At 43.9% G+C, this 23,833-nt stretch overlaps 1 protein-coding gene across 1 annotated transcript in view; it reads left to right on the top strand.

Annotated features, from left to right (window-relative positions):
* Window positions 1–23,833, top strand: part of LOC138511207 (long-chain-fatty-acid--CoA ligase ACSBG2-like) — a 655,074-nt gene that overhangs the window by 187,051 nt on the left and 444,190 nt on the right. The window contains exon 6 of the mRNA XM_069626736.1: window positions 22,780–22,929. Within this exon, the coding sequence (XP_069482837.1) occupies window positions 22,780–22,929 (150 nt within the window). The remainder of the gene's footprint in view (window positions 1–22,779; window positions 22,930–23,833) is intronic.

The following is a 23,833-nucleotide window of genomic DNA, read 5'->3' as shown; positions in this document are numbered from 1 at the left end:
GGTATGCCACAATTGAGCTTGAGGCTCTTGCCATAAAATGGGCAGTCTCATATCTAAAATATTACCTCATTGGCAGGAAATTTAGGTTGGTCACAGATCATTCTCCGTCATTCTCCATTAACATGCATAAGCCTCTGTAAATACACCAATGCGTGAGATATGCAGTCCTATTGTTTCACAGTAGAACATTGAAAGGGAAGAGATCAGGGGTATGTAGATTCCCTTTCCCGTTTCCCAATAGATGCTGAAAGAACCAGTAGCATTAGGGGAAGGGTATATGGTGAATCTGACAATGTCATCACTCTTTCCCCAGAGGTAGCCTCTCCTCATCTGGCCGGGGGACGGCAGCCACTACCTGATCCTGACCCTGGGGGCAGCTATGTGAGGATCACATGGGGGAAACGACCCTCATCGGGGGAATTTGACATCATTAGATGAGACATGGTATTCCCCTTTCCCTTACAGGGATGTTTCCTCCATTCCTCATGCCTTAATGACCTACTGTGGTAAACCGCATTTATGGACAACAAGACCTACTGATGACATTCTACAAATTCCTGTAAATGGAATGACAAGAACAGTTTTTTTAAAATGTTTTTCAATCCCATGTATGTGAAGCCTTTGAAGATACTGGGACGAGGAGGAGGAAGGGAGTTGTGAAGATCACTAAAGCGCAGGAGCCCACACCGCATTCTAGTTGTTGGAAGGAGTGGCACCATGGCTGGAGCTTTAAATCCTCAACAGCTGAGGAATCAGAGAGAGAAACTGAGAGGAGCAAGCCGCTCCTGTGGCAGGAGGAAACAGCTCAGCTCAGCTACACTAGAGCCGGGTTACTGGCGAAATCTGCAGAGGAGAGAGGACTGCGTGACACAGAAGGTCTGTCGGGCCCATCAAAGAGGTGAAGCAGGTGAACCAAAGCCCTCACATCATATGAGCAGTATCGGAGGAAGGCTACCGCTAGACCACAGAAGGTAGTATCAGGTCCCAGCGCCAAAATCCTGGAGGAGCAGACAAATAGTCCTCCAGACCCCCAAACCAGTTCGCCCAGCAGTCAATTACAACAACTAGTGAGTAAACCAGACCGGGGGAAAGGGGAAGTGGATAAAATAACAAATGGTCAGGATTCCTCCAATACTCTTTTTTTCCTGAGCTCAGATGTCTCTGAGCTCAGGAAAAACTGCAATAAATACATCACTGGTTAAGCATCTAACTAAATATACTTTAGCAATTTGAAAAATAAGGAATGTTCTCTCTCTTAACACACTGATTACCTTACTGCCTCAGTCTTAAGCCTGGAGGCAACTCAATGGAAATGATAAATGTTCTTGTATAGCTGCAACTCTGACCTCTGCTGCTGCTACCCTTTTTGCTTATGGGTTGATCACTTGGGAAATATATATGCACTCTGATTCACACTTAAAATGTTTCTGCTCTTCAAGATAAGAGTTCTTTCTCTAGTTTTTCTTTGCTAACTTACTTCTAATTTCTTAGTACCATATTCTTTGGTCAATAATGTTTGTTTTACTTGAATTTCCTCTGACAGGAAACTAAATCCAAAAGTCTCTCATATGGAGTTCATTGCGTAGCACTGCCGCGCTTCACCTGACATCTTTTCAAGAAATTTGCACGTGCATGAAAACCCACTGCTGGCACTCCGCGCCTTGATTATGTTGACTTGCAGCTTCTTCCCAATCAGTTACTGCGTTTAAATTTGCCGGCCTCTCCTCGTCTTTTACTTCTGTGCAACTCGGCTGTCAAAAGGGACGCTCGACACGGCTTTCTTAGCTTCCTCCGTCACGCCAGCTCACGTCGCTGGGTCCTTTCCTCGAATGCGACTCAGTGCCCGACGTGCTCGTAATGAAAGAACATTGCAATGTTTACTTTCCACATGCGCAAGGCCTTATTAATAAATGCACGTTCACTACAGATGCCAGAGCGCGCAGGAACATCCAAATCTATATTTAGAAATTATTTAGAGTTCAAATACTTTTAACTTGAAATATAACTTAACTCAAATGCTGGTAAACTTCTTCCAGTCTAATCTTCAACTAAAATTCTTTACATTACTGTACATGCAGCTTCAATTCCATTGAGCACAATTCTCATTTCATTTCAGTCACTTATCTGTATCTATTATATGAATTTAGCAACCAAAAAAGGACTTTTCTTTGGGCAAATCCAGACACAGTTTTTCGTTATAGTATAGCGCCAAACCATCAGTTTAGTAAACTTAGTAAACCTTTAGTTTCCATATATACATCCTTTATTATTAAACATATTTAGAACTCTCTACACGATTTTCACCCTTTTACAGTCAAAGGGCTCCTCAGGAGAGTATCTATTGCTACACACTTGAAAATCCCAGAGTGTGCTATCTTCTAGTTTTGAAATTTTTCTTAAATTCTATAATTATGTCTTTTTTAAAGTCCAGGTCTCTTCGGTTACTGGAACTTAGATCAACAATGGCAGTCTTCTTGGGAGGGTCCGATTGTCCTCCATGATGCAGCGGATCTGTTGCAACCACAATCCTCAGTTCTTTACAGAAAGCCAGCCAAAATTTTGACACAAATTGAGTTCCCCGATCCGAAATCACCTGAGAAGGAAGTCCATGTAATCTCACTACATTTTGCAAAAATGCTTGTGCTAAAGTGGTTGCTGTGGCTGCACGCTTGATATGGAGAAAATGATTGGCCTTAGTTAAAACATCCACCACTACCAAGATCGTCGTATAACCCTGATCAGGAGGTAAATCAACTATATCATCTAGGAAGATAGTATTCCATTGGCATGGTGGTATGGGTAAGGGAATCAATCACCCAGCTGTCCTTTGATTTTCTGATTTCACTCGTGCACAGATTTCACACGTTCTCACATAATTTGAAGTATCCTTACGCATTCCTTCCCACCAAAACTCCCTACGTAATAGTTCCAAAGTTTTTCTGAAACCTGCATGTCCAGCTAACAGAGAATCATGACTGTCTGAGAGCTTCCTCCCGTAGTTCCTCTGTAGGTAAAAATAATCTAGCATCCACAAAAGGCAAGCCGTCTTTGATCCTCTCTTACCCATTCACTCATTTGCTCCTCAGACATCCCTTTCCGAATCTGTTCTTCAAAACTTTCTATCTTTTGTACCACAGTGTTACACCTTTTCGGCATTGGCAAGTCCGACATCGTTGGTTACTGTGTGGAAGTCTGCTCCTGGGTCCTCCCAATAGGGTTGTAGGGAACCATTGCAACGATCTAGTGGTTTCACGTTGCCGGCAGAAACACGTGATTGACCACATGACATCTCTTAAGGGAAGCAGAACACCGCGTCGAGGCGTCGCTTCTGTTGTATGTGATGCTCCGTAAGTTCGGAAGGTTTTACTTAGGACATTCTACTTCTTTGATATGCTTGTTAACTCTTTTGTCTAAACCTCTTTTCTTCCCTCGTAGTACCGAACCCCGTCCTTTGTTTCCCGCCTTGGTGCCCTCAGGTTCTCCCATTGATTCTCCCGTTACTACGGGTCGGAATTTGTTCCACACACCCGACCCGATTCAAGACCAGAGTCCGCTGTGCGGAAGTGAGTTCCAAGCCTTTAATTCAATTCCCGTTCATTCTTTCTTGCGCAATTACTCACCCTTCTTTCCTTGTTAAGTTCATTCGTCCTCCTGGGGAGTCCGACGCTCACAGCCACCCGGATGGTTCAAGGCAAAGGGTACCGTTCTCAGAACCGCTGTTACTAGTGAGCATTCTCTTTCCCTTCAAGCTTTACTTTCAAACCTCTTATCCTTTTCCCACTTACCTCTTATTCTCTCGCCCTGCAGAATTCCTTCCTCCCGCTTCGACTTGAGAAGAATCCATCTTCCAAGAGGGATCGTCCAGGGTCTCCCGCGTCACTCATCCAGGAAGACCGTTCCCCGCCATACAGGGTTTTTTACCCCAGAGGGTTTCCCTGGGGTTCGTGCTACCCTTCACTGGTCTATATTTCCCGGTGATAGGGGCGAGCAGGGACTTCAGGGTGATCTTTCCTTTCTGCAGCTGCTGTTTCCGTCACGTCAAGGCTCGATCAGGTTAGTGACAATCTCTACATTTTTGGAAGTATCGGGATCAGTTATAGTGTATTAATAACAGTAAGCGACGCCCACTAAAAGACTGACAGGATCGAGCTGCGGCAGGATGGAACAGCAAATGCAGCAGCTGATGGCTGCTATGCAGGCTATGTCCCTAGAGATGCAGGCAATCAAACAGGACAACGCTCAATTAAAGCAACAAGTTACCAGAGCATTCTCTGAGACTGCTCCCATTACTCTAAGCACAGGCAGATTTGATGGGGATCCACACAAGCTCAGGGAGTTTTTTGGACAGTTGCACTGTGCAGTTCACGTTTAAGTCCCGTTTTTTCCCAACAGATAAGGATAAGGTGGGATTCTTAATATCACACTTGGCAGGCCCTGCATTAGCATGGGCTACCCCTTTAGTTACCTCAGGAAATGTAGTGTTAGACTCATACCCAGCGTTTGTCAATAGTTTAAGATCTATGTTTAGTCGACAAGAAATTACTGTCTCTACCCAAGAGAAGCTATTGGACTTACGCCAGGGGATTAAGGATCTCTTATCTTACATTACCCAATTCAAAAAATTGTCTGCAGACATAGGGTGGTCGGATGACGGTCTATTGACCTTGTTCCGTCGGGGACTTTCAGAGGACCTGAAGGATGAGCTCTCCAAGGTCCCTCGACCGGCCAACCTGGCGGAAATGATAACTCTTACAATGCAAATCGACTACCGGCTTCAGGAAAGGGCCCATGAGAAAAGGAGACCGAAGGGGAACCGCTCTCCTTTTGATCCTCCCCAACATGTGCCTAAGTCTTCTATTGTTGAGGAACCTATGCAAATAGGATCAGTTAAGGGTCCCTTAACGTCCGCCGAAAGAGAAAGGAGAAAAACCTTGGGTCTCTGCATGTATTGCGGATCCTCCTCTCACATACTACGGGACTGTCCAGTAGTACCCCCGTGCAGAACACGAGCTCCGATGCCGGGAAACGCCAAGTCCCTACCGTAGAGGGAACCACGGTAGGAAAAGCGAAACTAGGTTCCCCACCTAATTTAGGATTATCTCTTGACCAACCCATTCTTAATTCATCCATGGTAGTACGTTTGCTGTCCTTTTGCCTACCAGATAGAATACTCCAAGGCATTCCTGCTTTACTCGATTGCGGGGCAGCAGGGAATTTGCTAGACGATCAGTGGGCTGCCGCCCACGGGATCGCAAGAATTCCTAAGTCCTGCTCCACACCCATTCAAGGAGTAGATGGCAGTCCATTATCCTACGGGCCGATTCGAGAGCAAACCAAACTGATCACCTGCCTGATCGCTTCACATAAGGAGAGCCTAGTGTTCGACCTGATAAGGGCTGCTCACTTTCCTGTGATATTAGATCTCCCTTGGCTTCGCACTCACAACCCATTCATAAACTGGACAGCAGGGACTCTCTTTTTAGGTTCAGAGTACTGTTTGACCCATTGTGTAGCACAAGAAGCAGTCGGGATTCAGATTCCGTCTGGAGAAGTTAACCTTCCTGGGTCGTCATCTATCAGTCAGTTAAAGACTGTGCCCCTCTGTCACCAGCAGTACTATAAGGTGTTCTCTAAACCTCTTTTTCCCACGTTACCACCACATCGTCGAGATGATTGTCACCTCACATTGCTTCCTGACCAACCCATTCCATTTGGACGCATGTATGTGCTATCGATCAAGGAAAAAGAGGCTCTCAAGGAGTATCTTCATTGCAACCTGCAGAACGGCTTGATAACAGAATCTATATCCCCTGCCGGAGCGTCTCTCTTTTTTATTCCCAAAAAAGACACAGAGGAATTGCATTCTTGTATTGATTATCGGGGACTCAATAAAATTACGGTCCCAGACAAGTACCCGATGCCCCTGATTAAGGATATCCTGGAAGCGGTTCAAGGAGCAGCTATTTACACTAAACTGGACCTTCGAGGGGCGTACCATCTGATCCGAATCGCCCCCGGTGATGAGTGGAAGACAGCCTTCCGTACCCCTTTCGGCCACTTCCAGTACCAGGTGATGCCATTCGGACTGGTGAGTTTCAAAGGTTCATGGACCATCTGTTTGCAGACATCCTCCTTCATTTTGTTATTATATACCTAGATGATATTCTGGTATACTCGGCTAATCAAAATGACCATATCCGCCATGTAAATATCGTACTGGAACGTCTCCAGAAGAATCAATTGTACTGCAAAGTAGAAAAGTGTGAGTTCCACCAAACATAAATCACTTACCTGGGGTTCATTTTATCAGCACAGGTCATATCCATGGACCGGAGAAAAGTATCTGCCATTCTTGATTGGCCATCCCCCATGTCAGTGAAGGAGATTCAACGGTTTTTGGGATTTGCGAACTTCTATCGGAAGTTCATCCCCTGTTATTCTGAAATTATCCTACCTATCGCCTCTCTACTGAAGAAAGGAGTCCATTTCGCATGGAACGACAAAGCCCAACAAGCCTTCGACACTTTGAAGAACCTGTTTACTTCGGCATCCATTCTGGTCACTCCGGATCAAAACCGTCCTTTCATTGTAGAGACTGACGCTTCCCACCACGCTTTAGGAGCAGTTCTACTTCAACAGTCTAGACTAGGGGATGAAAGACTGGTAGCTTATCTCTCTAAAACCTTCTCTCCTTCCGAAAAACACTATTCAGTGCTTGAAAAGGAACTGCTAGCAATAAAGAAAGCCTTCGAAGAATGGAGACATCTCTTACTGGGCTCCCGCTACCCGATCAAAGTGCGAACAGACCACCAAAACCTGAAGGTTCTCCAAGAAGCACAAACCACCAATAGCCGACAGGCACGATGGGCACACTTTTTTCTTCCATATCGAATAGAATTCACCTTCCTACGGGGGAAACAAAACCTACGCGCAGATGCGCTATCTCGCAAGGACCCTCAATCCACCCGCTTTTGTCCAGAAAAAATGTTCTCTCAAGCACGTTTTGTTTCAGTCATCTCTGACTTTCTTCAAGTCTTAAAATCGGAGACTTCAAAGCAACAACAATGGTGCGAAGAACTAGCGGCATCTTATCACCTTACAAGAGATCAAGGGTTATATTATTATGAAGATAAAGTACTTGTACCAACTCAATCTTTGCAAAAAGAGGTCCTTCAGATGTGCGATGACTCCCGAGCAACCGGACATCGGGGCGTTCAAACAACTCTAGATTTGATCAGACGTCATTTCTGGTGGCCTACTCTTCAATCAGACGTTTCTGATTATGTAAAAGCATGCAGTATTTGCATTCAATCAAAGACACCACGTTCTCTTCCCTTTGGATTACTAACCCGAATGCCCATACCTGAACGCCCTTGGCAAATCATATCTACCGATTTTATTGTGGAACTCTCTCTTTCTTCAAATAACACCACTATCATGGTAACCATTGATTACTTCACCAAACTGGCCCACTTCACTCCATTACCCAAGATTCCGGGAACTGCTCAGATGTCAACGATATTCCTTACCGAGATTTTTGTGAGGCATGGTCTACCAGACAAGTTAATATCCGACAGAGGTCCACAATATACCTCTAAGTTCTGGAAGGGAATGTGCCAAGTATTAGGCATCAAAAGAGCCCTAAACTCAGGGTATCATCCCGAAACTAACGAGCAGACGGAACGTCTCAACCAGACCTTAGAAAGCTACCTGAGATGCTTTGTTTCAGCCGCCCAAGACAAGTGGACGGATCTCTTGCCTTTCGCAGAATTTGCGTATAACAATGCCAAACACTCTGCACTTAAGACAAGCCCCTTCTTCTGCTCGTATGGTTATCATCCTTCTTTTGTACCAAATGGTCTTTCTACTTCTTCCAAGATACCCGGAGTGGACTGTCTACTTGCGGACGTTTTAGAGGGTCACAGAACTGCACGTCTTGCACTACAATCGGCCCAAGATAGGGCCGAAAGGAATGCTGATAAACATCGTCAAAATACCCCGGACCTCAACCAAGGAGACAAAGTTTGGCTGGCCTCTCGTTTCCTTCCTAAGCACCTGCTTCCCTCAAAACTCTCTCCGAGATACTTTGGCCCTTTTACTGTTTTAGAACGAGTAGTATCAGCAGCAGTCTGTTTATCATTACCTCCTTCCTGGTCTCGTATCCATCCAGTGTTCCATGTGTCCCAAATTAGACCTATGGTGCAAGATTGATTCCCTCGATCAGTCAGGCCACGGCCACCTCCAGTTATGACTACTTCAGGAGCCGAATACGAGGTTGCAGGAATATGTGATTCGAGATATCATCGAGGCCGTCTCCAGTTCCTCGTTGATTGGAAAGGTTACTCACCTGCAGATCGAACTTGGGAACCGGCTTCGGGGGTTCATGCCCCCTGGTTGGTTAGACGATTTTTCTGCCTGCACCCGGGTAAACCGGGTTCGCCACCTATCAGGAGGGGGCATACTGTTACACCTTTTCGGCATTGGCAAGTCCAACATCGTTGGTCACTGTGTGGAAGTCTGCTCCTGGGTCCTCCCAATAGGGTTGTAGGGAACCATTGCAACGGTCTAGTGGTTTCAGGTTGCCGGCAGAAACACGTGATTGACCAGATGACATCTCTTAAGGGAAGCAGAACACCGCGTCGAGGCGTGGCTTCTGTTGTATGTGATGCTCCGTAAGTTCGGAATTGTTTACTTAGGACATTCTACTTCTTTGATATGCTTGTTCACTCTTTTGTCTAAACCTCTTTTCTTCCCTCGTAGTACCGAACACCGTCCTTTGTTTCCCGCCTTGGTGCCCTCAGGTTATCCCATTGATTCTCCCGTTACTACAGGTCGGAAGTTGTTCCACACACCCGACCCGATTCAAGACCAGAGTCCGCTGTGCGGAAGTGAGTTCCAAGCCTTTAATTCAATTCCCGTTCATTATTTCTTGCGCAATTACTCACCCTTCTTTCCTTGTTAAGTGCATTCGTCCTCCTGGGGAGTCCGACGCTCACAGCCACCCGGATGGTTCAAGGCGAAGGGTACCGTTCTCAGAACCGCTGTTACTAGTGAGCATTCTCTTTCCCTTCAAGCTTTACTTTCAAACCTCTTATCCTTTTCCCACTTACCTCTTATTCTCTCGCCCTGCAGAATTCCTTCCTCCCGCTTCGACTTGAGAAGAATCCATCTTCCAAGAGGGATCGTCCAGGGTCTCCCGCGTCACCCATCCAAGAAGACCGTTCCCCGGCATACAGGGTTTTTTACCCCAGAGGGTTTCCCTGGGGTTCGTGCTACCCTTCACTGGTCTATATTTCCCGGTGATAGGGGCGAGCAGGGACTTCAGGGTGATCTTTCCTTTCTGCAGCTGCTGTTTCCGTCACGTCAAGGCTCGATCAGGTTAGTGACAATCTCTACATTTTTGGAAGTATCGGGATCAGTTATGGTGTATTAATAACACACAAAATTACTAGCTTGGAGCAATGGCACAGGTGTGGACGGGTCTTCTTTGGTACTTCTAGGGTTACATCTGGACAACGGGTCCGCCTTGCCATTTTGACGCCCATGGTGTCGAGCTCCGAGTATATAGTCTCTCCACTCACCAAAGGCCGCCTTAATTGCTTAGAATTGTCTGTCTGAGATGGTATAATTATTTTCAGCGCTCAAAAACTTCTTGGAATAGAAAGCTACTGGATGAATTTGGACAGTAAACGGATGTCTGTGCGAATGCACCGCTCCCAGGGCCATATCTGAAGCATCTGCTTCAACAAAAAATGGTTGTTCAACGTCCGGGTGCAACAAAACTGGTGCTGTGCTGAACCTATCCTTTAAAAAGTGAAACGCCGCCTCAGCTTCTTTCTCCCAGACAAACTTCATTCCTTTCTTCAACAATCGTGTGATGGGTATCATCACTAAAGAAAAGTCTTTAACAAATCGGCGATAGAAGTTGGCAAATCCGATGAAACTTTGGACATATTTTACGCAGGTTGGCCTTGTCCAATCTAAAACCACCTTAATCTTGCTTGAATCCATCTCAAGGCCATCCAGAGAAATCACAAAACCCAAGAATTCCACTCTTGTCGTGTGAAATTGGCTTTTCTGCAACTTGGCAAATAGGTGGTTGTCTCGCAACTTCAACAAAACCTTTTAGACATGTTCTTAGTGTTGGTTCTCTTCCCGTGAAAAGATAAGGATATCATCGATCTAGATGATCACAAAGACATCTAGATACTCGTGCAATACCTGGTGGATAAAATATTGAAACGCCGCAGGCACATTACAAAGCCCAAACGGTATTACTTGGTATTCAAACAGTGCAAAACGAGTTCGAAACGCCGTCTTCCACTCATCACCTTCCCTTATCCTTACCAAATTAAACACTCCTCGAAGATCCAGCTTGGTAAATACCTTGGCACCTTCAATAGTATAGAATCACCGAAATCAAAGGAAGTGGGTAACGATTCTTGATGGTGATTTTATTGAGGGCTCTGTAATCAATGCAAGTCCTAAAACTTTTATCCTTCTTAGGCACGAAAAAAAATGGCTACGTTGCTGGTGATTGTGAATGATGAATTAATCCTTTAGCTACATTTTCCTGCAAGTATTGCTTCAAGTGTTTGTTCTCTTTCTCAATTAATGCATACATTTTGCCACAAGGAATTGGTGGCCCTTCTTCCAAATCGATCTTACAGTCATAATGGCGATGTGGAGGTAACTCATTTACCTCCCGTTCACTAAATACTTCCTCAAACTCTTGATAGCATTCAGGCAAATAAAATGGAGATTGAAGGAAGAATGGGTTGCTTTCCCAACATCTCGAACGAATACAGCAACCAGGGAAGAACACAGAGGGATGGCGAAGTGAACGCATATAACCGGTGGGCCACGTCGAGGAAGCTGTGTCCCCATGGGCTTCACGGTAAGTACTGCGTAATGTGGGAGAGGGCGGTAAGCCCCGTAGAAGTGAATGAGAGTGAGTCGCTGATCCATAAGAGGCAGAAAAGCAAGGCAAAGCTGAAGCCTGCAATTTAGCGAGTTTGAGACCCACACCAGAAATTAAGAGCCTTGAGAAAGAGACTTGTGAAACTTTGTACTGTAGCATCCCAAGGAAGACCAATGCCCTTAAGGATTTTGAATTAAGTGAACTATACCATAACGTCCTAACAGAGGAGTATACCAGGCAAAGTCAAGTGTGTTAAAGTGTCCTGAGGAAGCCCATGGTATTGTGAATTGTGTAAACTGTATCAAGTCCTGGCAGGAGAGTATACGAGGTAAAGACAAGTGTGATTGCAAGCAGTGATCTTCGTGAGTTATATGACAATCAGTTATTCTGTTGAACTTAGTTTTGCTGAAAAGAAACCTGGGAAAGGAAGACATTCCTAGATACTGTGAACACCATTTAAGTGAATTACAAATTGAGTAAACTGAATAAAAAGTCCTGTCAGGAAGGTATACCAGGCAAATTCAAGTCTGTAATGTAAATTACAAACACCGAGAGGAGGGAGTGATCTTCTTGAGTTGTATACGACATTCACTTATTCTGTTGAACTTTGTTTTGCTGGAAAGAAACCTAGGGAATGGAGGCATTCCCAGGAATCGTGACCACTGTCTTTGTGGAAGCCGTTTTGTTGGAATTATCCCTTTTGTTGAAGTTGTACATTTAGGCACTTTTCATGCCAGAGCCATTACCCTTAGCACCTTGCGTTACTTTTAGAATGTGAGGGTCAGGATAGGATTTCAGACACCGGACATTTTGTTTTGGACATCTTGACACAGAACAGAATCTTAGTTTTGGTTAATGTAGGGAAATACCTCTTAGAGCAGAATAGCGAGGCATTTTCCAACCCCTTTATTATTATCAATAAAAGTCTATAATAATCACCCTGAAGTTCTCTGTGTCTGCGTCTCATTCCTGGTTCCTCACAGTACCTGGACGTATGATGACAATTATTATTACTTATTATTATTATTATTATGGTATTTATAGGACACAGACATTGCTTCGAGAAGCAACGGAGCACTTTACAGAGGAATACAACAATACAAATACACAATGGAGCTGTACAGAGGTATACATCAGTACAGATGCATAACAGTGCGCTTTCAGAGGTAACAACAGAAAAGATATACAGCATGGATAGGATACAAAAGGGCACATAAGAGGTGTACAGCTCTACAGAGTGGCAGGGAAGAAAGGGGCATTCGGCGTCTACTGAGTCAGGTGGTGCAAAGGGCCGTCATGAATGGCTAGGTGTTGGGGAGGAGAGACTTCTTGAAGAAGTGTGTCTTGAGTTCTTTTCTGAATTGTAGGAGCGTGGCAGCGAGTCCATGGAAACTCCTCCACGACAGCATCAGACTCTCCCCCAGGCTCCCACAATACAGAAAAGAACTCAAGACCCACCTCTTCAAGGAGTCTCTCCTCTTCAATACCTAGGCCAACACATTGCCCGCCTCGCCACCTGACACGCTAGATGCTGTCCGCCCCTTTCCTCTGCGCCGCCCTGTGCAGCTGTACAACTCAATAATAAATAATAATAATTGTCATCATAACTCTAGGCTCTAATGCTAATTTACAGCTATTTCTATCATGAGCCCAGAAAGTATCACCATTTTTCAGGAATTGTCATGACAATGACGATGCATTGCTTAAAGATGAGATAAACCTTTTTGTCAGTGCTTGTTTTAAGTGCCACCTAAAGTGTTACAGCAGGCATGGTAATAGGCAAATGAGTAATTGGATCTGACTACCTTTATTGTGGTCATTATCTGCATATATATGTCCCTTTCCTCCTCTCAATGCTCCTCCAGCCAGTTAATCCTTATTCACCACCACTCTCACGCTAATTTCTTAACGACTCTCTTCCTGTCCCGTCCCCTTTTTCACTCTGCCTCATGCCCACCTTCCAACCTCTTCCATTCAACTCTTCCACCAACCAGGGGAGAGGCTATGAAACTATTGTTAAATACCCAGAAATCAAATATTTCCTTCTCTCTCCATAATTAAGAACCTTAATAAGGATGCACAATTATTTTTCAGTCTCAGATCTGGTAGATGTTTTTTTGGAAGTATCCTTCACCCAAAAATAATGCACCAACATTCAAAAAGCCTTGAATGGCAAAATTAACATCCTTCAAGGAAAAATTTACCTAAAGCAAACCCTGCTCATATCCTCTCCCCTGTGTTCTACAGTCACCCTGGCCCCTCTACCAATCAATAAGACCTGCCTATGTTTTGCTTTGCTAATGTCCCAGAAGCTGTAGTTAGAACCCTCTTAAAAGGTCTCAAACCTTCACGATGCAAAGGAGACATCTGCCGTGTGACCCTCATCAAGAACTGCACTGAGATCCTGGTGCCTCTCATCACCTCCTTTATCAACACCTCCTTTTCCACTGGTATAGTCCCCACTAGCCTCAAGGAAGCATGGGTACTCCTTATTAAAAAAAAAAACCTCACTAGACCCTAGCATTCCGACAAACCATCGCACCATCACAACGGTTGCTTTCTTAGTGAAAATCCTAGACAGAGCAGTCTATCTGCAAAATCTATATTATCTAGAATCCAATGACATCCTAGGTATGCGCCAATCAGGGTTCCACCAAGGCCATGGGACAAAATCAGCTCTACTGGACTTGAAGAACTAGCTCGAACAGTGATGAGGGCAAGCCTGCCCTACTGCTACTCCTTGATCTATCGGCTGCATTTCAGCTGGTGGACCACAAGATCCTCTGCCACCACCTAACCACTGCAGCCAAATTCTCACAAGAGGCCACAACCTGGATCGCTTCCTTCCTGGGAGAAAGATCGATCAAAGTATTCACTAAGAATGACAGTGCTCCACTGGTATAGTCCCCACTAGCCTCAAGGAAGCATGGGTACTGCTTCTTATTAAAAAAAACCCTCACTAGACCCTAGGATTCTGACAAACTATTGCCCCATCACAACGGTTCCTTTCGTACTGAAAATCCCAGAGCAGCCTATCTGCAAAATCAGTATTATCTAGAATTAAATGACATCCTGGGTATGCGCCAATCGGGGTTCCACCAAGGCCATGGGACAGAATCAGCTCTACTCGACTTGAAGAACCAGCTCGATGACAACAGAGATGAGGGAAAGCCTGCCCTACTGCTACTCCTTGATCTATTGGCTGCATTTCAGCTGGTGGACCACAAGATCCTCTGCCACCACCTAACCTCTGCAGCCAAATTCTCACAAGAGGCCACAACCTGGATCGCTTCCTTCCTGGGCGAAAGATCCATTAAAGTAGTCACTAAGAACGGCAGTGCTGGTATAGTCCCCACTAGCCTCAAGGAAGCATGGGTACAGCTTTTTATTAAAAAACCCTCACTAGACCCTACGATTCCGACAAACTATCGCCCCATCACAACGGTTCCTTTCTTACTGGAAATCCTAGACAGAGCAGCCTATCTGCAAAATCAGTATTATCTAGAATCCAATGACATCCTGGGTATGCACCAATCGGGGTTCCACCAAGGCCATGGGACAGAATCATCTCTACTGGACTTGAAGAACCAGCTTGATGAGATCAGGGATAAGGGCAAGCATGTCCTACTGCTACTCCTTGATCTATCGGCTGCATTTCAGCTGGTGGACCACAAGATTCTCTGCCACCACCTAACCTCTGCAGCTAAATTCTCACCAGAGTCCACAACCTGGAACGCTTCCTTCCTGGGCGAAAGAGCCATCAAAGTATTCGCTGAGAACGCCAGTGCCCCCTCGGCACCCATCACCTGCGGTGTACCGCAAGGGTCTTGTGTACCCCCAACCTCTATTCATCCTTCTAGACTCTATCGGCATATCCTACACAAACTATGCTGATGGTACACACACTTTACACCTCCTCTCTGGCAACTAACATGATGACTCCTCTTCTCTAAATTCTGTCTACATGACCATCCAGGCCTCGATGGCTACACACCGCATTTGCCTGAATGACGAAAAGACAGAGATCCTCTTGGTGGGTCCATCTGCAGTAATTAAGAAGCTTGATGCTCAATACTCCTCACTCAACATTGATGGCATCCCGATCCCTGTCTCACCTTCAGTGAAGACACTAGGAGTTTACCTGGATGCCACGCTCTCACACGGCAAGTGAATGCCATGGCCTCTTCTGCCAACTACACTACTAAACTAATAAATGCATCCAGACCCTTCCTGTCCCCTGACAGCTGCCTAACAATCACCCGAGCTACTATTGGATCAAGGCTCGACTATTGTAATGCACTCTTTGCAGGCACATCCGAGCACAACCCCCGAAAGATGAATGTTATTCAGAATAACGCTCTTCGAGCAGCCCTGAATACCCCTAAACTTGAGCACACCACTTCTGCCAGGAGAAAGGCCCACTGGCTCCCCATTCTTGACCGGATCTTATTCAAAACACTGCCAATCACATCACTGGTGTCTCACCAATGAGGCCTCCCGCTACCTATCACAGAAAATAATGAAAGCTAATTCTTCCAGACCCATAAGATCGGCCTATGCCCACCATCTCATCCAGCCTAAATTTAAACGGGCTAAAGCTGGAGGCTCAAGCTTCCCAACCATCGCAGCCAAACAATGAAACCTACTCCCTCCAACCATGCAAGCTGAACATTTCTACTGGTCCTTCTGGAAATCTCTAAAAACATTACCATTTGCTTGAATGTTGATCTTGTAACTGCTTGATATCCTGTTTGCCTATACATCTTCTTTCTTTGCGAGAAACTGGTCATGTAACAGCGCCTTCATGCATCAGGGCTTAGTGCGCTTTATAAATGGAAACATAAATAAATAAATAGCTTTCTTGCACAGGTGAAGCCACTGCAGAGCCTCTTAACTGTTCCAGCTTCTTCCTGCGAGACTGAGAGAAGCTTCAGTGCTTTGCAATGCGACTGAAACCTTTGCTCCAATAAACTATGTCTCAGAAAAGACTGAATCATCTTGCTGTGTGCAACATACATAAAGATGACATGGAGCTGGTAGAACTATAAGCCAGAGCAAAAGAATCTGTCATGCGTAGTGAACGACACAAGAAACACAACATTCACATTTTCATGATCATCACTGACTATGAAATAACTGTCCCTTGTTACTCTGTGACATCTCCTACAAAGAGAGATGATGGATGAGAAGGGAAACAGAAGTCCAGGAAGGGAGATGGGGCTGATCGGTCTAGATGGAATTGCATCTTTATCCTATTTGTCATATTGTATCTCATATAATGGTATTTCGACTTATTTTTCTAATTCCCTTATAAATTAACAAGTGTGTATTATGTAGTACATATGTATGAAAACAAAATATATATTGTGAAACACAACCCTATTTTGTGGTTCAGGTTATTTTTTATGGATAGGTTAGAGGTTTTATGAATAACCAGATCAGTACACACCACACTCTTAATGCTGCCTTTGAATGTTGTGTGATAGCGTCAGTGGTGTATGCATGTGAATGGTGTGAGGATGGGTCTTTCTTCATCGCCTCTCACTCACCATGTGCTATCGCCAGCGTTTTGAATGAGCTCCCACCAATAGTGACCTATTATGACATCTCCCAGCCGTGATATGCCAATGCACCAGAAATCACTTTGTGTGAATTTCTTCTGACTATTGTTGTGTGTTTTTTGTTGTGCCAGCTAAAATGGGCTCTGCACTCTATGTTGTGGGGTTCTTGTTTCTCAGGTGTCGCAGGTGTGTGAGGAAAAGAAAAGCGGTCAGACCGCTACCTCTTATTTTGAAAAGCGAAATGAATTTCCCTCAACAATAAAAAACTGCACCACACAAAAAGCTGCATTGTGCAAATTTAAAATGTTTGACTTGTTTTGTGTCCACATTGTTAGAAAACTTGTTGTGAAACAGTAAGTCTGCCCTATTGAAAAACACATGTTTCAACACTGCAAGTGTCTTTATCAAATCAGGGCCAATTTCAAACTATAAAATTTGTCAAGAAAACATACAGAAAGATTTTACATTTAATATATCATCCATGTGTAATACGCGGTCCATTAGTCATTCATGGACCCAATATACATTCAAAATCAGATGTGAAGTTCACAAAAAATAAAATGAGTTAAAATGGTGTAAAATAAATGACAGAGAAAAAACAGGAGGGGGTAGGGATAGTGGGAGCAAGGGTTTGCAGAAACAAAGGGCAAGAAAAGCAGGCATAAAGTCAGTTTGAGAATGTCCATTTAAATGATATACATTCCAAATACTCAAAAAATCAATAATAATAAGGACATAATCGTATGTATCTGTCACGATTACATAGCATGCGTTCACTTGCACAATGGGATACACAGTAGTTGAAAATGTCGTGTCCCATTTGCCACTAGTGACCTTATCACCCAAATCATGGGATAACATTTTTTTATTATTTTTACAGCATATCGGCCAAAGCGTGGCTAAAATGGCAGTTAGACATAGTACAGGGAAATCGTTAAAGGATGTATATGTGCATTACCTAAAGATGATTGCATCTGGTTCAGATTCGGTAGAAATTTCCTGAAATAAAATGAGTTAATGTATCCACTCGGTAAGTAAAACCTGTCCTTTCGCTGCATAGTGCTGTAAATGGTTTATCCTAATGTGGTCTGATATTCTAGGTTAGTTCTAGGGCATGTTTCATAATTCAACAAAAAGATATCGTTATTTAAATAGTTCGTTTTTGGATTGCGAGATCCGTAAATAACAAAATAACACGCGTTATATCAAAGTACGGAGTCAAGACGCTTACAATGCTAGGGCATGCGTTTCTATTTCCCTTGCATGCTTAAAGTTCCTAATTACTTTTCATTGAATACATCCAACTTGTGTGCCATTTATATTTTGCCTTCAACACTGGTCTCTGTTCAATTACCTAATTTGGGATGCGTAATCCCCATTATCTATGTTTCAAATGTCTCGTTTAGGGCTTACCTCAAAATAGTGTGCTCCATCTCCTTGCATTGGCTCCAAACAGATTTTGCAAGTTAGTGTAACGCTCACCTGATTCCCGTAGAGGCGCCGGTCTTGACTGGGCGTATACCGTATCTTCAAAGGTGATGTGTAACACACGGCTGACTCTTTGGGCTGGACCTCTGTGCACTGTATGTTTGACTCGAAGGGTAAGATGTCTGCAGATAGAAAATATGGGATTAAGGAACTGGGTTATTGAATGTCTCTCTCTTCTTCCCTTTCTCTTCTCCTGTAGAACCCCAAAGGTTAACGCTCTCCCCTTAGGTAAGTGAACGCCGTGCTCTCCATCTGCCTCGGGGCAGGGTGCTGTAACCAGTTTCTTCACTGGATAAGGGGAGCAGGCCTCTTGACTTCAGAGGACTGCTGTCCGTCGTTTACTGCACGAACTGTAAGTTTCGAGTAATTCTAATGTCTTTAAAGTCTTTAGTAATGATGTTTCTTGTTTTGCAGGGTTCCGGCGATGGCGGATGACGGGCTGAAGTGAGTTGAAGATGGAGCCCGTGTGATGAATAGAAGCGCCTGGAAGCACATAAGTAAGCGCTTGTTGCCTGCTTCACGATGCGCTCTGTCTTTTTATTTTGCAGGTACAAGTTCGGGTTAGATGTGGAAAGGAGTAATGGCACGTGAGTATTAAAGTTCCCCAATGTCTTTAAACGCACCTTGTTTTGTCTTTCAGATGCGGGATGCAGCGCCGAAGGCCTCCGGAGCGTGCAAAGAGTTGGTAAGTTTTGTCTTTCAGATGCCGGAATGCAGTGTGAAGACCTCCGGAGCGCACGAAGAGTAGGTAAGCCTTTGTCTTTCAGATGCCGGAATGCAGCGCGAGGCGTTGGTGACAGCCGATGGACCAGGTAAGTGAAGAGCTGTCACTGAAGACCGTAATGCTAACCTGTTCTTTCTTGTCTTTATAGGTGTTGCTGAAGACTGGATTCAGGATGGTAAGCCTTTTTCCTTAGGCCCAGGATCAGATGCAGAAGACACGATGAGCGTTCTGCTGCAGAGGATGCAGAATAACGCAAAGCAAGATTCATCCATCGGGTGTGGTTTAAATAGCCTCCTGTAGTGCTTAGGTGTCTCCTTCCACAGCCACGCCTAGGTAAGAAAAGAGTTCCTGCTTTCCAGAGGAGTTCCAGTGTTCTGAATCTAGGGAGTGGCTCCTGCCCCACCCAACAGGAAAAGTAGTTCCAAACAGAAGAGGATCAGAGGCTCAACTGGCAGGCAAGTAAGCAGCATGGTCTGCTGCAGGTAAGTCCACCCAAGCATTATGAGCCCGACGCTTCCAGCGCTGGGACTGGGCATATTTATGAGCCTGGTGCCACTGGCGCCAGGACTGGGTCCAAAAGGTCCCAATTGGGACTGGTTGGCACTCGGAACCTGGGTTATGGATCTGCTTCCAAGGGAGTTGGGAAAACCCTGACCTTTTGGAAGCAGAGATCATGACAGTTAGTGTTGGTCGGCCGTTACTATAGTAACGTTTTGTCCTTCTACAGTTTCCATTGCCCTGTATCATAATAATTTATGTGAGCGCCATATTTTGGGATGCTAACACGTCCGGGCTATTTTGATACATGTTCTGTTGCCCAAAATTAATTGCGGTTTGTTCCAAATTACATTATATAAAATTTTGTCTATATGCTGATGATATATACAAAATGTGTAACACTTATTTACGGCTCTTAAATTGTGCGATCCGCGTAAGTGTGCGCACTGATGTGGATATATATGTAATTCAAGGGAGAGGACTTCTTAGTTTAACAAACGAGTCAGCTCCTCGTTAAATTGTTCTAGCATATGTCCATATTGCTTTGCTAATGTTGTGGGTGTATATGAATTTGGATGCTATTCTTCAGGAAACAGAAAAGGGGGGGTGTAATAATTCTCATATTGTGCGCGTCAGTTCCTCACTACAACATTCAGACATATGTCAATATTTTTTTTTTCATTTCACTAAGTATATTATATGGTGTATAATGTGCATATGTATATTCTCGACCAAAAATAGCATGAAAATATATCCAATGGTTACTCCGAGAACCTTTTTTGACACCATGTAACTTTTTATGTGTCATGCACTAAACATGCAACAGGTTACAAGTACTTCAGAATTCCTCAAAGTTAAGTAATCAGAGAAACATATATACTGTTTCGTAAGTGGACCACAATGTACATAAACACAAGTTGCAGTGTGGCCATGTTTAACCCATATCAAGGTCCCAGGTGTATATGTAGTAGTGGTCCTGTTTAAAGAAAATGTGTCAATTCGTTATCTTTATTTAAACCAAAGTCAATTGAGCAGAATTTATAAATTAACTGCGCCTCTGCTTGGCGTAGCAGAATTTCTTTGTTTCCCCCTCTTCTTCCCAATACTATTTTCTTTAGGCCTATGAATTTGAGGTTTTGTTTCTCTTCCAATTAATGGTGTAATTGCCAATGCTGGGCAAGTGGCAGAGATACACCTTGGCTGCCAATTCCTGAAAAGTGTTCACAAATTCTTGTCCTGAGTTCCCTTTTGGTGCTACCAATGTAAATGCGTTGGCATGTACAGATGATTGCATATACGACATATTTTGTTTTGCAATGGATGTCCCTCGTGAATCGCTGAACGTTAGTGTGCTAGGGTGTGCATATTTGCATACTCCACATATTCCACATTTCCCACAGCCTGTTGGTATTGCTGATAGCAACGATCCAGTGGTTTCTGTTTTTGTATCGGGGAGCAGTGATGGACTAAGGGACATTTTCAAAGTTTTTGCTCTCCTAAAAATGATTTTAGGTTTGTCATCTATGAAAGGTTCGAGGTGTTGATCCAATTTAAGAAGATGCCAATTTTTTTAGACAATTTTCTTAATTTCATAGTTATTGTGACAAAATGTAGTAATATATTGTACCATTTCCTTGTCTGATGTTGATTGTTCTCTGTTGGTGGTAATTTTTTGTTCCCTTGGTATTTGTTTGGCTTTATCATGGGCTTCTTGGATACATTTCAGATTGTACCCTCTTTGTTTAAACCTTCTTTTAAGCAAATAGCATTCTTGGCGAACTTCTTCAGGATTTGCCCAGTTTCTCCTGGCCCTTATGAATTCTCCTTTGGGTATATTATTCTTGACTACCTTGTGGTGACAACTAGATGCATGTAACGTGGAGTTTGCTTCCATTGGTTTTCGATACGTTTTGTTCATTAGGTGATCTCCTTCAGCATATATTGTGAGGTCCAGGAAATCAATGGTGGTATGATTGACTCTGCCTGTAAAGTTTATGCCTCGGTCATTAGTATTCATTCTATCTTGGAAATCCATGAAATCCTGTTCAGTCCCGTTCCAGATGAGCAGCACGTCGTCAATGAATCTGAATTAGCAAAGCAATATGGACAATTGCTAGAACGATTTAACGAGGAGCTGACACGTTCATTAAACTAAAAAGTCCTCTCCCTTGAATTACATATATATCCACAACAGTGCGCACAACTAACACGGATCGCACAATTTAAGAGCCGTAAATAAGTGTTACACATTTTGTATATATCATCAGCATATAGACGAAATTTTATATAATGTCATTTGGAACAAACCGTAATTAATTTTGGGAAACAGAACATGTATCGAAATAGCCCGGCCGTATTGTGAGCCCAAAACATGGTGCTCACATAAACTAGCATGATACAGTGCAATGGAAACTGTAGAAAGACGAAACGTTACTATAGTACTGGCCCACCAACACTAACTTGCAAAACTGTTTGGAGACGGAGCAAATTATTTTTAAGTAAGCTCTAAACGAGACATGAGCCTTTGAAACATAGATAATGGGGCTTGCGCATCCCAAATTAGTTAGGATAGCCCTAACTCAAACAATCAAATTGTCTAAAGCTGTATTTGTGCTTAGCACACATTTCACGTTCATGGTGAGTGTTCTGCCCAATGAAATGAGCACCATCCCCAGTGTGCATTGCATGCTCAGAGGGAATGCACGTTTGCATTGCTACCACATACATGTTTGATAAATTGATGGTCAGTCTTATGTTTCCATAATACACTTTGTTTTTATGCAAAGCAGCCAGCATCCGATATTCAATACACCCACATTATTTTGCCACCTAGCTACACCCCTCGTCTACACTACTAACTAACCCATCCCTGCACAAAGTAAAATGGGTCCTTTTCCAGCACTGAATATCAAAGCACCCTCACTACACCGACTTTGAGATTTTCAAAGAGAGAGATTAAGACACTTTTGTTTCCTTAAAATCCCTGTTAGATTTCAAATGTTTGAAAGTTTGTTTTAGCAGTGCACAAATACTTGATTTCTAACTGTTTTGATAAAAATGTGTTTACTATCATCTTTAAATATCGTGCCATAGATGAGAAATCCACAATTTATTTGAAGTGTAACTGTGTTTTTAAAACTGCCATTATTTGATGTTCTTGTTTAAAATAAATCTAACAAATACTTTGATACTGGTTTTAACACTTGGGCACTTTGCTTTACGGCAGTTTGGATTAGGTTGTGTCTTTAGCAAAGTCCTCAAAGTGTCCCCAGGCCTCCCTAGATTTTGTCTGTCTCCTACGCACCTGGATAGGGTACATTGAGTAATGCTCTGTTACCTGCTGCCGCACTAGTGAGGTATTCATACATCAGGTCAAGGTGTCCCATCTCACTTCTTACCCTCTCATCCGGTAGATACCCCATATATCTGAATGCAAATCTGCTCCCCATTCTCCTGGCTTATAATGTCCTCTGATTGGATGAACCAGTTCTACTACCTTCTGTCATCCTTTGTGATTGGTCTCAAGACCATTGGTCCACCTCTCGTTGTGGTTTTGCTGAATCGTCTCCTGATCTATCTCTCTCCAGTGGAAAGACTTTATGGAGCTGGGGGCAGGTGTTCCTGATTCCAAGCTGGATAACATCATCGCTTCCCGGAAGGCCAACCAGTGCTGCACCCTGATCTATACCTCCGGGACAACAGGAAGGCCGAAGGGTGTGATGCTCAGCCACGACAATGTGAGTATGAAGAGACCCTGGGTTCCGACACGACTGCAACCCTTATGATACCGTTCTGCCCGTGGGCACTGCATGATGTGTGTTTATATTGCATTTGACACGTTCAAGTAGACACTAAAGACTGCGCATTGAAACGGCCCCTGCTGTCCCACCTGCTCCTAAAGTAGCCGCATACACCCATTCTTGTCCATAGTAAGGCTGTAGAATGTCAACATCAGGTAGTGGCATATATTATTATTGTAGTAAAGCAAGCCATTAAAGCCCCTTAAATACAGTAATTGCTTGTTGATCTCTGTTGCTGGCTCTCCAACCTCTTACTCTACCCTTTCCACTTGATTGGAAGAAGGGGTTCGGTTTTCGCTCCTCCTGCTCTCTCCAGCTGTTTCTGTTACCATAGGTGGGCCTGTAGGTCGAAAAGCAGTGCGCGAGCCGCCAGAACTCTGCAAGCCCTTCCGAAAACTTTACTCCCAAAAACCCTCTTCAACGGGGCTTGTGCCCTGTCTATTGCTGCATATGTATTGGCAACTGTTGCCATCTCTTTAATGAAGGTATCCTCGCAGAGCTTGCCTTTTGCGTCTGTCGCTGATTCAGATAAGGCGAATTCTCCCATCTTGGGGGCAGTTTTTACTAAAAATAGACCTCCTCCTCTCTGTGGTTAATGCGCTGTTGGTGTTACCCAGTAGACATATTACCCTTTGTGCCATTCCGGCCAGGATTTCTGGGTCGACTTTTTGGTCTGGCTGCATCGAGTTAAAAAGAAAACAACTGTAGGTACCACCTGATTTACGATGAGGATAGTTTAAGGGCAACACACTTGCCTTGAGAACAAGACAATGCTGTGCAGCATAGAATGTTCCCCAATCTGGCATTTAGAAGCTGGAGGAGTTTGGCATTAAGTGCTATA

This window comes from Ambystoma mexicanum, chromosome 6p (assembly GCF_040938575.1).
Source record: "Ambystoma mexicanum isolate Mex_15411 chromosome 6p, UKY_AmexF1_1, whole genome shotgun sequence".
NCBI classification, from domain to species: domain Eukaryota; kingdom Metazoa; phylum Chordata; class Amphibia; order Caudata; family Ambystomatidae; genus Ambystoma; species Ambystoma mexicanum.
This window is presented reverse-complemented; position numbering and strand designations above follow the sequence as displayed.